At 41.9% G+C, this 17,101-nt stretch overlaps 1 protein-coding gene across 2 annotated transcripts; it reads left to right on the top strand.

The window, feature by feature from the left end:
* The first annotated feature begins 1,616 nt into the window (after positions 1-1,616).
* Positions 1,617-14,627, top strand: LOC139446978 (ankyrin repeat domain-containing protein 50-like). Of its 2 annotated transcripts, XM_071228198.1 has the most exons (4): positions 1,617-2,805; positions 8,037-8,102; positions 12,360-12,425; positions 12,954-14,627. In XM_071228198.1, exons 1-4 carry the CDS (start codon positions 1,617-1,619, stop codon positions 14,555-14,557), a joined length of 2,925 nt encoding a protein of 974 aa, XP_071084299.1. In that variant the 3' UTR covers positions 14,558-14,627. The 2 variants fall into 2 exon arrangements, with proteins under 2 accessions (XP_071084299.1, XP_071084298.1); XM_071228197.1 differs by lacking the exons at positions 1,617-2,805; positions 8,037-8,102 and adding an exon at positions 11,927-12,042.
* The last annotated feature ends 2,474 nt before the right edge of the window (positions 14,628-17,101 follow it).

Below are 17,101 nucleotides of genomic sequence, written 5' to 3'. Positions count from 1 at the left end.
ACAGACCTGGGTGTCGGGGGGGTGGGGGGGGGGGGGGGGGTGGTGGATCAAAGGTACATGTTATACAGTGGACATACAGACCTGGATGTCTAGTATGGGTGGATCAAGGGTAGATGTTGTGCAGTGGACATACAGACCTGGATGTCTAGTATGGGTGGATCAAGGGTACATGTTGTTCAGTGGACATACAGACCTGGATGTCTAGTATGGGTGGATCAAAGGTACATGTTGTTCAGTGGACATACAGACCTGGATGTCTAGTATGGGTGGATCAAAGGTACATATTATACAGTGGACATACAGACCTGGATGTCTAGTATGGGTGGATCAAGGGTACATGTTGTTCAGTGGACATACAGACCTGGATGTCTAGTATGGGTGGATCAAGGGTACATGTTGTTCAGTGGACATACAGACCTGGATGTCTAGTATGGGTGGATCAAAGGTACATGTTATACAGTGGACATACAGACCTGGATGTCTGCTATGGGTGGATCAAGGGTACATGTTGTACAGTGGACATACAGACCTGGGTGTCGGGGGGGGATGGGGGGTGGATCAAGGGTACATGTTATACAGTGGACATACAGACCTGGATGTCTGCTATGGGTGGATCAAGGGTACATGTTGTACAGTGGACATACAGACCTGGATGTCTGCTATGGGTGGATCAAAGGTACATGTTGTACAGTGGACATACAGACCTGGGTGTCGGGGATGGGTGGATCAAGGGTACATGTTATACAGTGGACATACAGGCCTGGATGTCTAGTATGGGTGGATCAAGGGTACATGTTGTGCAGTGGACATACAGACCTGGATGTCTACTATGGGTGGATCAAGGGTACATGTTGTACAGTGGACATACAGACCTGGATGTCTGCTATGGGTGGATCAAAGGTACATGTTGTACAGTGGACATACAGACCTGGATGTCTGCTATGGGTGGATCAAGGGTACATGTTGTACAGTGGACATACAGACCTGGGTGTCGGGGATGGGTGGATCAAGGGTACATGTTATACAGTGGACATACAGACCTGGGTGTCTACTATGGGTGGATCAAGGGTACATGTTGTACAGTGGACATACAGACCTGGATGTCTAGTATGGGTGGATCAAGGGTACATGTTGTACAGTGGACATACAGACCTGGATGTCTAGTATGGGTGGATCAAGGGTACATGTTGTACAGTGGACATACAGACCTGGGTGTCTACTATGGGTGGATCAAGGGTACATGTTGTACATTGGACATACAGACCTGGGTGTCTACTATGGGTGGATCAAGGGTACATGTTGTACATTGGACATACAGACCTTGGTGTCGGGGATGGGTGGATCAAGGGTACATGTTATACAGTGGACATACAGACCTTGGTGTCGGGGATGGGTAATATGTAATTTCCGCAGCGTAAGACAAAAAGAAGTAATTTACGCACATCATTAATGATGAAGGGGTTGGATCGAGATTAATGTAAACAAGAATTATAATATATTTCAAGTTACTTCAATAGTGATAATACTCTCAACACAAGACCATTGTGGCAACATACTTGGTATGTAACACAATACTCTGATGAAGTTCCCTGCCTTATTTGTTTCTGTGGTGCCACATGTACGCACAGGAATTTTCTGTCAGAGCATTCCTGAGTTGGCTTTTTGTCAAACACTTCGGGATAAGTTCGATGTTGATCCAGCACCAAGTCAGTCTTCTCGTTACTGCGACGAGCTGCACATATCTCTGCATGATGGAACTAACAAGAGTTGTATTCATCAGTCTTGTGTTGTTATGTGGTGTCAGAGACGTACATGCTGATACCAGTTTGACCGCCTTGACTGAACAAGTGAGTGTCCTGACGGCAAGTATCCAAACATGGAAAGGAAGAGTTGTTAATATTAAGACTGATATGAAACAGCACTTTAAGAGGTGGGAGTCATCACTGAAAAATCAACTGACTGACACGTTCCTGCCTGCCCTGATAAAGCCTCTAGTGAATCAAGCGATTACTGGCATCCTGAAAGAGTATAACATCAGGAATGTTATCAGCGGACATGTTCTTGATGCAGTTAACAACATGAATGTCAGTGTACAACACACTAAGACTCAACTTCAGGCAGTAAAACAACAGTTGAGACGTGTTGAAAGAGAAATGGACAATTACAAAGAAAGCATTGACCAAGACATCCACAGCTTACAGCTGCAGCTGAATGAGACGGTAGCTGGTCTTCTTGATGCAAAGATGGTGAACGCTGTGCTTAGGAAGGATTTAATCATACTGAATACAAGCTGTGTGAAGAGAGAAGAGACAGAAGCGCGAACCAAAGATGAACAGTCATACAGGGAGGGATTGCAGGAAATGCAGCAAAAGTTAAAAACTGACATTCAGAGGTTAAACATTCAACTAAATCAGACCATTGATGACCTACATGATTCAAATCAAGTAATCACTGGTCTTAGAGAGGACACGGTGACACTGAATACAAGCTGTGTGAAGAGAGAAGAGACAGAAGCGCGCACCTCTGTTGAACAGTCATACAGGGAGGGATTGCAGGAAATGCAGCAAAAGTTAAAAACTGACATTCAGAGGTTAAACATTCAACTAAATCAGACCATTGATGACCTACATGATTCAAATCAAGTAATCACCGGTCTTATAGAGGACATGGTGACACTGAATGCAAGCTGTGTGATGAGAGAAGATATTAAAGAGGTCGATGTTACTGACAGGTCGCTGACTACATCGTCGTTGTCGCAGGTGTCATTCACAACATCGCCCCCTTCGTTTCCTGGTGCTGCAGGAGGTGAGACTTTTAGCAGAGATTTCTCTCTAAACATTCCACGCGAAAGATGCATGATTCCTTTGAAAAAAGCATTAGCGTATTTCTTGAATTTCAAACTATATATATATATATTTAAGAATTGACCTTCACTTTGTGTGAATTCATTGGAGTATGAACCTTCATTGAGTGAGGGCCAAACTGTATGAACGTCGGAGCTGTGAAAGTCAATTCTTATAATTTTTTCATCCCGATTTCTTACCTCAAATGATGTAGGCCGAGATCTAAACACAATTTTATTTAATACGTGTGACTTCATGTTTACACTGACAGCATACAACAACCAGTTATATTGCGGAATCGGAATAAAATAGTTCCTCAAAAAGAGAGGTGACATGAGCGTATGGATACATAACTTGCTCTTGAGGAACATCTTACACAACACATGTGTTCAGATAATATTACCATTAGATGAGAAAGGTCTGTAAAGAACTACCTCAGTAAGTCAGTCACAATGACAGCGCGTCGTAATACATTTACATCAAGTACAAGGCATCAAAATGGCCAACGCGATAAACATGACGGGAGAGATTTACGAAGTTGTTAATGAACCTGTGGCAGTTACATGTGTTAGTCATCATTGATCTGGCCGATCATTGATAGGTGATTAAAGATGCGTCAAACAGACATTAAGGTACATTCATGGATTGCTGGAGGCGGTCACTGTCAGCCTAGACACGGATCGAGTCGATACTACGATAGTTTGGATGTGTATTTCTTCGTTTGCTCATTAGGGTGGGCCGTAGCGAGGGTATTCGTGAATAATCATGCAGTCAAGCTCTCTGACTTTTCTCAATGCATACTGAAACGCTGAGACCAAGATTAAAGGTTCTAAAAGATCAGAAAGAACGCTTATGTATGTTTTCGTGCTAGGGAATTCCCAGGGGTTTCCCCAGTAATGCGGAAGTAGTCCCAGGTGTTTACGTCATTTCAAGAACACAGGCTCGTGACAAACGTGGTGAACGTCAAATTGTGTCGTTCATACACTTATGAGCGTCAATTTCGCGGACATGTGACCGACCTCTCGTCCAATGGAAAAGCCGTATATCGTGTAAACTTCAAATTAAAAAATAATATATATATATATACATACAAAGGATATGCCTTCTTCTGCCTTTAACTTGTGTCTAAATTTGCTGTGTTATAAATGTGGACACCAAAAGTTACTTTTAGCATGTCAACATGTCAACCACTTACATTCTTACTATATCAATTACATGAAAATTGTGATGAAACGAAAAATCAAATTGACAAACAAAGACAATATATTAGCAGGGGTCACGGCAGTCATCACTTGTTTGTAGTCAACGGTTTGTCGGCTCTCATTTACGCCTGTTTGCAGCCACCTATCACAGTGGGGAGCTTTGACTGGTGGCCGCGATAGTTATATCGCGATATCGCTGTGAGGAGCATGCACACGAGCATCAAAATATACTAACTTCCTGACGACAGCTTACAGATAAATGGCACTAAATTCCTGACGACTAGCCACTGCCCAAATACAATGCAGTGAGCGTCTACCAAATCTCAACAGAAACATTGTAACACGGTTACACACATTGTTAAACAATAAAATACACTGACACATAACAGTGTTATCCTACATAAAACTGTCTCAGAAAATTGAGATGTCTGAACAGGGTCCAATATCCATACTCACCCTGTAGCAGAACGAACAACAAATAAGTAAAACATACATGGAGTTCTACACATTAAAACACTGCACGTGTCACAGTTATTGATATAATAATTAAAATTAATTCTCCACATTAATCATGATGTCATCATTTTGTAATATTCAGAACTTAGTTTTGATGAATAGACATAAATGTTTTTTACATCCCATCACATGAAGCTATGACAGATATCAAATGATTCATAATACTCATCTCTGTGCTACATATTATTTAAACTGCACAAATGCACTCATATGTACAAGATGTATAGTATTCATGCAGTTCACAAATACAGGTATGTAGCTTATACTAGGACTAGAATGTTAAAGATGCCTACCGAATGTGTGGCACTCGGGTGACAGTAGGCATAATCTACTGTAACTGCTTGTCACTGCAGATCCTGCTGTAAGTGATAAAACACACTTCACTTACTTAGTTAAGTATACATGTCGTACAATTATATACACAGTAATCCTGCACGTGATTTCATTCTAAACATTATCTCAAATGGAATGGCATAGATAAACCTACATAAACGTGTCCGTATCTCAGCCATCCGAGTACAGCATTACCTGTGCTGTGATGTACGCTTAATTACAAATAACGTACATGAATATGAATGATATTGATTAATTTCTCATGGCACAAACATAACATGTACCATGGTATTAAATATTAAACATGGCCAACAAAATGGCGGACAAGATGGGGACACAAATACTTATATATGTCGCTTTATCGTAAAAATATTATAGAATTTTCACTTCATATAGAAAAAAACATGAATGGTGTGCTTATAATCATTACTGTACTTATGCTAATGGCTTAAACTACATGCATACAGTCCAATGACACAATTATAACCTACACTGAACTAATGTTTACACTATACGTGCTATACTAAAACAAATATTATATCCTACATGTTGCTTATACACTCAAATCACACAATTATAACCTACACTGAACTAATGTTTACAATATACATGCTATACTAAAACAAATATTATATCCTACATGTTGCTTATACACTCAAATCACACAATTATAACCTACACTGAACTAATGTTTACAATATACATGCTATACTAAAGCAAATATTATATCCTACATATTGTTTAAAACTTAGTATTAAAACTAGCCATTAGAGAGACATGCTGCTGTGAAAAGTCGTGTCTGTCACAGTATCTGTCTCATGCAGTGACTGCCTGGTGCAGCTATACATGGTGGACTGACTCACAAAGTGCTTGTGTTAGCATAGAAGATAAAACTGAGCAAGCGGTGAGCAAGAATATCTTGCCCACTAAAGATTACCCCGGACCCCCGCCATAACACAATAGAACTGGCCAGAACAAGGGCAGCTTGGGCCAATCAGGCTGGGAACTGGTACCGTACATAATCCAATAAAACACTACAACAACACTGTCAAAAACCAATGCGATATATATACAAATATACTAAGAAGGAAATACACTCACACACACACACGCACACACACATTATTTCATTATTTCAATTACCCACACATCCCATACAGTTTTGAAAAAACAAACTGTTCAAGGGAGACTATTGTATTGCAGTAAGAGCATATGCCACCATGTAGTGTGGACGCTACCCGTAGGTCAGGACATGCTCATCCTTTTCGCGAACACCTGGTGTCATCACTGATTTTTCAGTGGTTAATCACATAATTTTTACCGCTTTTTGCCCTCTATACAAAATGGAATCTGTTTCTGCAGCTAATCTAGATTGGTTATTCTGTTGCATTGACAATTTATCTATTTGCAGTCACGAGTCTAGTTTTCATCACTTGGTCCTATCTCTATCACCTCGATCCTTCGAATTCGTTCGTGTTACTGTGGAAAACCACAACGTAAAAGCGTGATCTATAGTATACATTGACAGGTGCTCCCTTGAAACGACAGTTGTCCCGTGGAAGCTTATGATAAAGACACACTAGTTTTGTGTTCGTGCTAAATACACGAGCAGTATCATCAAATGGTGTCTGCCATTTTCAGTTGGCGTTGTTTAGTCATCGAGTCCTTATAATGATAGCATATGAAACCCTTAAAATGGCATATGTTTACTGCCTAGTCGTTATGATATCTGAACTATTGGGATGTTTGGCAAGGACTTTAGGACTAGTGCCAATTTCTGTCGCTCGTGTAGTGATGTAATGTTCCAAACAAAATAACAATCTATTCAGTTCCTGCAACATTTCAACCAAGAGAGACCGCCTCTGTGGTCTAGTGGTAGAGCGTCCGCCCGGAGAGCGGAAGGTCCGGAGTTCGATCCCCGACCGCGTCATACCAAAAGACGTTAAAAGATGGTACTTGTTGTAATCCTGTCTGGCGCTCGGCATTAAGGGGCTGGTCGGCTCGGAGTCAGTATGCTGTGTCTGAGTGGGGTATTTATGTTAAACTGCGGCATGGTATCTCAGTGGGCTAGCACTATAAATCGGCATCAGTCCGGACTAGTACAAGCAGACACACACACGTACATGCACGTCGCTATATAAGTGCAATAATCTTGGACGCGACGTTAAACCCCATTTCACACTCACCTCAACCAAGAGCAGAGATATATATCAGCAGGTAGCACAGAGGCAGTGTGCAGTTTAGGATGATTCAGGAACTTTTTGTTCCTATAGACGCGCGGGGTAGATTAAACGGTTTCTGAATTTAATAAATTTACGCGATTTCCATGATTTGTTAGTCACCATGCTACGGTATATTAATAATTCCTATGCTACAGCAAATGTATTATAAGTCAAGTTCATCAGTGAATAAATTTGAAAGTCACACATTTGTTGAAAGACAAAAACTTCTCTGAGGCCAGCAGCTATATTGTTTACTTGCAATATATAGTTTTCTTAACAGCATATATTGAGGGGGTGGGGGTGGGGGTGGGGGTGGGGGAGGGAGAGGGGGAGGGGGTGGGGGTAACCTAGTGGTTTACGCATTCGCTCTTCACGCCGAAACCCCGTGATCGATTCCCCCAAATGAGTAGAATGTGTGAAGCCAATATGTGGTGTTCCCCACCCACATGTTGGTGGAATATTGCTAAGAGCGTGTAAAACCCAACTCATCCAACCCAGCTGAACAGCATACTTTGTGTTTCAGCCTCGAGTGACCCGAGTCGGACCGAGAGGAGACCATTGACCACAAAAAAGCCTGCTACACAGGGTAGATACTGTCACTGTCGAACTTTGCAGGGATGAGGTCAGATCAACATGTAACAAATATAAGCCAGAAAGTTCACTCAACAAACTTTCATATAAACAGCAGTCTCAATGTTTGTGTTGTATATTAAGATAGTCGTTTGAGTGATTTGTTAGTCACTAGACAATCTTTTTTTTTTAGTAATGTGTTACCTCTACTAAGATAAACGTATTTAGAATTGTATTAGGTCTAATCAGTGAAAATTTCAAATGCATAAAATTGTCAAATGGCCATATCGTGTATGTATAATGCTTGTGTGGTTTGTATTGTTTTCTGAACACCATGTTCTGTTTTTCAGCCTCGAGTGATCCGAGTCGGACCGAGGGGACACCAATGACGACCACAAAAAAGCCTGCTACACAAGGTAGGTTGGAGAACCCAGCAGGTAGAAAGCCTACACTTAATCCCTCCAACAATTAACAAGCTGGGGTATAGACCCATGGGTGTCCTAACTTGCTTCTTGCCTGTTATCGTATCTTAGTTGTGTCGATCGGTGCTCATGTTGTCAATCACTGGACTGTCTGTATCAGATTCCGCCACTTATTGCCGGACTACTACAAACAAACAGGCTGACATACTCCAATGTCATGAACAAGTCCCATTTTAATTCTGGAAACCTAAAAGTCCAGAAACTCTACGGTCTTTGCCCAGTCTCGGTCAAAGGTTTTTGCAAAATTATACATGCTGCTTTCATGGGAACATACCTAGGAAGAAACAATGAAAAGAAAATTATTCAATTACTAAATATTTACACTATGTCGCCCTTGGACCTGCCCATGGGCGAAGTGTGGCCCATGTGGGGGGCCCATGGGCAGGCCAATGGGCCAGAATATGTTCCTTTACTCAAAACTCATGTTTTTGTTTTGCAAATACATTAAATGTATTTATTTAAGTATCATGACACAAAATTTAACTCACTTTAACTTAACTCAACGATTTTATAGTGATATTGAAATATTTCGCCCATGGGCGAGAAAAATGGTTTGGCCCATGGGTGAGAATATTTCCCTTTGCTCAAGAGTTTTAGTTTCGCAAATACATAAAGGTGTTATAAGCATGACACATGATTCCACTCATTTTACCTTAATTCAACTATTAAAATATTTCGCCCATGTTTTCGTCTGTCCCTTTGAATAATTATCTAATTGTGTACAAACTATATGGTATCATGTGAAACATACTTTATATTATATCATTATATTACTATTTAAATAGGGCCTTTGGTTGGATGTTTCCTTTACAAAAGTTTTACAAATTTCACTTTTTTTAGATATTGCAACGATCTTTAATGAACCCGGCCTTACCTCTCAAAACGCTTTGACAGTTTATCATACGAATTCATTCGCGTGTACACCAATTCATTGGCGATATTTTCCAACACATTAAAGTTTAGTTTGTTCCTTTTTCATTTCCCATTTTCTGTCTCGTTTATACATCACAATGGGAAAGTAAGTGACACTAGGTATACAATATAAAGGAACACGTGCGCGTATTTTAATGCGGTGTCGAACTGACCAATGGGAATTATGTTTACAGGCGATTGAGGAAAACTTAAGTGAATATTGTGACACTAAAGCAACTTTTAAATGCATTGTTACTTTTGGTATAAAAATAGTAACAGTTCAGAAAAAAACAACAGCCTTCTTATGATAATACTCATATTCTCATTAGGACGTTGTATCTAACTATAGTGTCTGCCTTACTTACAGGTGATTCTACAATACCTGCTCTTGGTCAATTACGATCTACCACACCAAGCGTGAATATACAGTTATGCAGGTGTTGCTGTGGGCAAATACCTAGCCTGAAAATGTATTTTTTGTGGATACATTTATTACAAATTTTCGTTGACATGTGGATATATTGAGCACAAAGACAAAAACAAGTTTATGAAAGATGAACTGCTGCTTTGATATATTCAACGAGATGTGTGTCATCGTTTAATGGCGTCATTCAATAAAAGTATGTTTGGAGGAGATATCAAAGAAGCCGCCCAATATACACAGTGTCGTCCGGTGCACTACCACCCAACCCTGTCCATAAGAGTTATGTAATCGGTACACAAATATATAGATTTGACTTTGAATTACGTCCGCCACTGGCCACAGAAATCCTCAAAGTATAGTAACAATCATCAAGGTCAATGCCGTACTAATTACCTAGTGACGCACGTAACAACGACTGTCAATCTGTCCGTTACAGCTACCATACCATCATCCCTGTCACAACTGGCATTTTAACGGCTTATTCAAAATATTAATTGTAGAAACGTCGTTAAGAGACTAACGTATGTCGTATACAGTCCTCATATTTGGTTTAAAAAAGTAAGTACGTCAACTGGGAATTCAACCTTCCTAATATCAGCTAACAGCCCTGCAGAACACATTGAACATATTGGCTACCCACCACTGACTTCCGCCAGTTTCAAGAATGACAATAACTCTTAGGCGTTCATTACATTGTAGACCGCCTCCGTGGTCTAGTGGTAGAGCGTCCGCCCGGAGAGCGGAAGGTCCGGGGTTCGATCACCGGCCGCGTCATACCAAAAGACGTTAAAAGTCCCATACAGTGGCAAGCCATTTATCGTTATTATCAGAAGTGAGAACATTTCTAACATGAGCGATGTATTGTTTCGTAGTCAAAACCGATCTCAATAAGAAGTCCACATTAAAATGAGTTAAAACCTTAAGAAATCTTTTATCCCAGGACTGTACTATCTTAGAATACTATATGTGAACAACATAGGGGATACGCGAATGAGGCATATTATATAGTCTAAAATATAACCGACAACATTCAGTCGGTAGGTGTTGACAACAAAAGGATAATACTGTCACAACATGATGGACAGAGAACACATAACTGGAAGCCAATGGGACATGAAGCCAATTAAACAGGATAAGTGATTATTGCTTGATGAGTTCATAGTAGGCGGGTGGGATGAAATAGCCTTGATCTCTGTTGAGTGATGGCAAGTGTATAAGGATGTATTCCGAAACCTCGCTTTCTACAGTATTAAAGAAGTTATTATCCATAAAATTGTGTCTACCTTGTCATCCGTCAACTTCAAAGTAATGCCTATCAAAGAAAATGTCACGCATTTCAGGGTTGAAATAAAAATTAAAATGAACAGGTTACAAAAGTCGAAATTATAATCTACCAAGACCAAATGTGACATGTTATTGGCAGTTGTACGAAGAAATAGAAATGCATGTACTTTCTATTTAATTACCCATAAGGCATTATTTCAATTTCCCACACATCCCATAGAGTTTTGAGAAAACTATTGCATATAGTTGAAAAAACAAACTGTTCAAGGGAGAATATTTTATTGCGGTAAGAGCTTATACCACCCGTAGAGCAGGGCTACCCGTAGAGCAGGACATCCTCATCCTTTTCGCGAACACCTGGTGTCATCACTGATTTTCAGTGGTTATTCACATAATTTTTACCGCTATACAAAATGGAATCTGTTTCGGCGGCTAATCTAGATGGTGTCTGCCATTTTCAGTTGGCGTTGTTTAGTCATCGAGTCCTTATAATGATAGCATATGAAACCCTTAAAATGGCATATGTTTACTGCCTAGTCGTTATGATATCTGAACTATTGGGATGTTTGGCAAGGACTTTAGGACTAGTGCCAATTTCTGTCGCTTGTGTAGTGATGTAATGTTCCAAACAAAATAACAATCTAATCAGTTCCTGCAACATTTCAACCAAGAGAAAATATATATCTCAGCAGGTAGCACAGAGGCAGTGTGAAGTTTAGGATGATTCAGGAACTTTTTGTTCCTATAGACGCGCGGGGTAGATTAAACGATTTCTGAATCTAATAAATTTACGCGATTTCCATGATTTGTTAGTCACCATGCTACGGTATATTAATAATTCCTATGCTACAGCAAATGTATTATAAGTCAAGTTCATCAGTGAATAAATTTGAAAGTCACACATTTGTTGAAAGACAAAAACTTCCAGCAGCTATATTGTTTACTTTCAATATATAGTTTTCTTAACAGCATATATTGAGGGGTTGGGGTGGGGGTGGGGGAGGGGGTGGGGGTAACCTAGTGGTTTACGCATTCGCTCTTCACGCCGAAAACCCGTGATCGATTCCCCCAAATGAGTAGAATGTGTGAAGCCAATATGTGGTGTTCCCCACCCACATGTTGGTGGAATATTGCTAAGAGCGTGTAAAACCCAACTCACCCAACCCAGCTGAACAGCATATTTTGTTTCAGCCTCAAGTGACCCGAGTCGGACCGAGAGGAGACCAGTGACCACAAAAATGCCTGCTACACAGGGTAGATACTGTCACTGTCGAACTTTGCAGGGATGAGGTCAGATCAACATGTAACAAATATAAGCCAGAAAGTTCACTCCACAAACCTTCATATGAACAGCATATGTTTGTGTTGTATATTAAGATAGTCGTTTGAGTGATTTGTTAGTCGCTAGACTACCTTATATTTTTAGTAATGTTTTACCTCTACTAAGATAAACGTATTTAGAATTGTATTAGGTTTAATCAGTGCATAAAATTTGTCAAATGGCCATATCGTGCATGTATAATGTTTGTGTGGTTTGTATTGTTTTCTGAACACCATGTTCTGTGTTTCAGCTTCGAGTGATCCGAGTCAGACCGCGAGGACACCAATGACGACCACAAAAAAGCCTGCTACACAAGGTGGGTGGGAGAACCCAGCAGGTAGAAAGCCTACACTTTAATCCCTCCAACAATTAACAAGCTGGGGTATAGACCCATGGGGTTTCTGACTTGCTTCTTGCATGTTATCGTATCTTAGTTGTGTCGATCGGTGCTCATGTTGTCAACTACTTGACTGTCATCTTATTGCCGGACTACTACAAACAAACAGGCTGACATACTCCAATGACATGTCTTATTAGATCTATCTAATATTTCCAAGCAACTGTACTGGCAGTATCATCATATAAAGCTCAATTAATCAAACGTTAACACTCTCCAGCCATACATAGAATGATGTTGCAACTACTGGATGTAACCGAAAGATTTTAAACATTGACTACATAACCCTTGATTACATGAACCAGCTGTCGTCCTCCCCCTTGATCGTTGTATTGTCAGCCGTGTTGGAAGTGTTTGATGACGCATCGTGCCACGTGTCAACACGGCGAGGTGTGAACCTTGTGACGAAGATGTCTGCATGTGTACAGATTTTACTTTGTGTTACAGCGACTCCATCACCAGAAGACTGTGACCGTCTCGGTGTCGCCAGCAGGGACGGGGACCTGGAGGAGGTGAAGCGGCTCCTGTCTCAGGGTGTCGACATCAACTGTAGGGGATTGGGGAGCTGGACACCGGTGATGAGGGCAGCATGGTATGGACACAGAGACGTGGTGGAGCTCCTGGTGAGTAAAGGAGCCGATGTGTCACTTGTGGACGAGGACGGTGACAACATCCTTCACCTCGCCTGTATGAGAGGGCACTTGGAGACGGTGAAGTATGTGCTGTCACTGCACGTGGTGGACATCAACAGTAGAGGACAGGGGAGCAGGACACCGGTAATGAGGGCAGCAGCGGGCGGACACATAGACGTGGTGGAGCTCCTTGCGAGTAAAGGAGCCGATGTGTCAATGGTGGACAAGGATAGTGACAACATCCTTCACTACGCCTGTATGAGAGGACACTTGGAGACGGTGAAGTTTGTGCTGTCACTGAACGTGGTGGACATCAACAGTAGAGGACAGGGGAGAACGACACCGGTTATGAGGGCAGCAGCGGGCGGACACAGAGACGTGGTGGAGCTCCTGATGAGTAAAGGAGCCGATGTGTCACTGGTGGACAAGGACGGTGACAACATCCTTCACCTCGCCTGTATGAGAGGACACTTGGAGACGGTGAGGTTTGTGCTGTCACAGAACGTTGTGGACATCAACAGTAAAGGACTGAGGAGCACGACACCGGCGATGAGGGCAGCAGTGGGGGGACACAGAGATGTGGTGGAGCTCCTGGTGAGTAAAGGGGCCGATGTGTCAGTGGTGGACGGAGTCGGTAACAACATCCTACACCTCGCCTGTATGAGAGGGCACTTGGAGACGGTGAAGTTTGTACTGTCATTGAACGTTGTGGACATCAACAGTAGAGGACTGAGGAGCACGACACCGGTGATGGGGGCAGCAGGGTTAGGACACAGAGACGTGGTGGAGCTCCTTGCGAGTAAAGGAGCCGATGTGTCACTTGTGGACGAGGACGGTGACAACATCCTTCACCTCGCCTGTATGAAAGGACACTTGGAGACGGTGAAGTTTGTGCTGTCACTGAACGTGGTGGACATCAACAGTAGAGGACAGTTCACCACGACACCGGTGATGAGGGCAGCAGCGGGGGGACACAGAGACGTGGTGGAGCTCCTAGTGAGTAAAGGAGCCGATGTGTCACTGGTGGACGGGGTCGGTAACAACATCCTTCACATGGCCTGTCTGAGAGGAGACATGGAGACAGTGGAGTATGTGCTGTCTCTGGACGTGGTGGACATCAACAGTAGAGGAATGAGGAGCATGACACCGGTGATAGCAGCAGCAGTGAGGGGACACAGCGACGTGGTGGAGCTCCTGGTGAGTAAAGGGGCCGATGTGTCACTGGTGGACAAGGACGGTGACAGCACCCTTCACATGGCCTGTCTGAGAGGAGACACGGAGACAATAGAGTTTATGCTGTCATTGAACGTGGTGGACATCGACGCCAGGAACAAATTGGGGCTGACAGCGGCAGACCTGGCGAGACTCAGGAGCCTTCAGCCAGTCGTGGATCTCCTCGTGTCCCACGGCGCTCAGTGACGTCAGTGTCGTGTTTGTGTAGACGGTGGAGAAGGACGTTGACAGAGACGTGGTGTGCCGTCCACGTCGTCGTGTGTAAATATATCATGATTTTTGTTGAAACTGAATAAAAATTCTAAAAACATTTTCAGATATTTTGTCATTTGTTGTGTGATTAGGTAAGAAAATTGTTAATTGAGTGTAAATAGAGATGATGTGTGATTGGTATGTAAACACCGCACCTCGTGATATGTTCAGGCACGTCGTTATATATTTCTGTGTTTAACGCCATACGTTTATTATTAATGGTGAAAATTAATAGTGTTTGTTTACACCTCGCTGCACTCGGTGACCTCAGACCGAGCTGAGGTTCGCCCAGCCTATGTGGCGCCAAATGTACAATGACAGTGACGTCACACAGTCCATGACATCACGGCATTCCGGCTTAGGTCTCAACACTGAAGCAGCGGGCTGTTTTCTCTGCCAAATGCGATATAGCTAATGTCACAGTGCGGCACACTGCTGGCTTCGCGACATATGCAAGTACAGCACAGACCTCATGTGGGCGATATATTCTAACAAAGACAAAAATACATCTTTTTCTTTGGAGATGTGTTGCATATTATTGCTGCTGAAATCTAAAAAGAAATATTTCTGATTAGCGAGATATTCATTTTCTCTTTCCAATTCCTCCATTTCAATGAAGCTATTTCCCACTGCGTGACACCTTCTTTACACTCTAGTCTTACGACTGACCAGATTTCCACGATGAATTTAGAGATATCAATTATAAGGGAGTATACAGTTTCAATATCGATATTTGTGTTGGAATATATAGTTTGGTGCCTCTGAACAAAACACGACAAAAATATATTGTCCTTACCCACAGCTATATCTCACCAAGTGACCTGAGTTACAATAAACTGGAACTAAGCATTGAGTTCTGCCCCTTTTTCTTTGTACGGTGTAAACCTCTCTGTCGCCTTTTGACGTCTTAGAGACAAAATCAGTTTTCGCCATTTACGGCAGGCTATATTTTGCATTGAATGTATGTCGTTATACATTGACATAACACTCCATTTGATGTATATTTATGTCGTTCAGTAATTCAGCAGTGTTTTGTTCGCTCACAGTTTACGTAAAGCGACTAAATGAAAGAAATCGTCGCACAGTACTTTCGCCAGTGTACGATAAAAAGCGGAGAAATTTCCTGTTTTTCAACGCAGAATAAATACTCGGACACTTAACAGCATCTTTTTTTTCAAACCGTATTAATATCTCCAGTTAAATTTACACCATCAGATAGGAAATATAATATTCTGCATATCTGCGTAATAGCCGGAGGAAGATCCTGTCCCGCATGAGCGCAATTCTCGCACAACCTTCACTTTTCAGATCTTAGGAAAATGTGCGTCAGAAAAAAAACTCCGCATCCAGCGGGTTAATTTTGATTATAGTTTTAAGATACAGTATTAGTATTATTAGTCAAGGACACAAGGTCAAGGTAGCCCTTTTTACTTTTAAACATATTATTAGCCACTAAAATCATGACTATCGGACAATGTGAACTGTGTTTGTGAATTTAACCGACTGCCAAAAGTGCGTTGACCTTTCAACGTTTTTGGCCATAGCTCCCCCAGGTCGGAAGTATAACAAACTATATATTTCTAGGTTCCTTATGACTGGACGAGTAATTTGATATGCATGTCGACACAATTTTGAATTTTGACCCCTGTTTGACCTTTGTTGACCCTTCCCCAAAATGCCCGGCATTTTCAACCGGGCAGCCCAAGTCAAAATTGTTCAGTATACATCAGGAAACTCAAAAACGCTTTCAAACCTTTGTTTCCAAGATTTGGACACGGGACCGACAGGTTGGTCTTCTAGTATATGTAGACTACCGGGCAAAAGAAAGTGTTCACCGACTTCACTTGACCAAACATCCAAAACAAAAGCATATGTGAGATTTATGATGATTAATTTATAAACAGAAATCATTTTCCATGAATTAGAATGAAAATGCATTGTAATCCCGATATTGCCTTCTCCGCACCACACAAAGAGAGAGTCAAGGTGTCCAAATTAAAAAAACCCACACAAATCAGAGTTCATTGAAAAAGTGCATGAAGAGTCCATTAATGACACAGTAGTCAGGTAACACGTCATCAGTAGCGAGTGTGACCACCCTGGGCATCCATGCACGCCAACACACGCCTCCTCATTGACGTCGTCAGTCGGCGGATAACGTCAACAGGAATCCTGTTCCATAAGTTCAATAGAGTCTGTTCAAGTTCCTGTCAGTTCGCTGGAGGCGGTACATGTTGTCTCAGCTGATGATCAAGATGATCCCAGAGATGTTTAACGGGGTTCATGTCTGGAGAACAAGGTGGCCAGGGCAATACGTTTACGTTAACGTTGTAGTCTTGAACACTTTTGGCGGTGTGAGGCCTTGCGTTGTCTCAGTAATCAGTTCATTAATGCGTATTTTACGCAAATACACATCTCAACTCGAGCTCTGCAATCCAACTTTTGATTTGTTTAATCAGATTGGTTCGAGACTGCAGA

Source organism: Haliotis cracherodii, unplaced genomic scaffold, assembly GCF_022045235.1.
Source record: "Haliotis cracherodii isolate W230 unplaced genomic scaffold, xgHalCrac1.p SCAF_62, whole genome shotgun sequence".
NCBI lineage: Eukaryota > Metazoa > Mollusca > Gastropoda > Lepetellida > Haliotidae > Haliotis > Haliotis cracherodii.
This window is presented reverse-complemented; position numbering and strand designations above follow the sequence as displayed.

What these genes read in the sequence shown, in the direction of transcription:
- LOC139446978 (XM_071228198.1), top strand. Translation starts at nt 1,617, where the DNA reads ATGTACGCACAGGAATTTTCTGTCAGAGCATTCCTGAGTTGGCTTTTT. An exon ending in AAAAAAGCCTGCTACACAAG is followed by an intron (nt 8,103 to 12,359) that starts GTAGGTTGGAGA and finishes TCTGTGTTTCAG; the next exon opens with CTTCGAGTGATCCGAGTCAG. An exon ending in AAAAAAGCCTGCTACACAAG is followed by an intron (nt 12,426 to 12,953) that starts GTGGGTGGGAGA and finishes TTTGTGTTACAG; the next exon opens with CGACTCCATCACCAGAAGAC.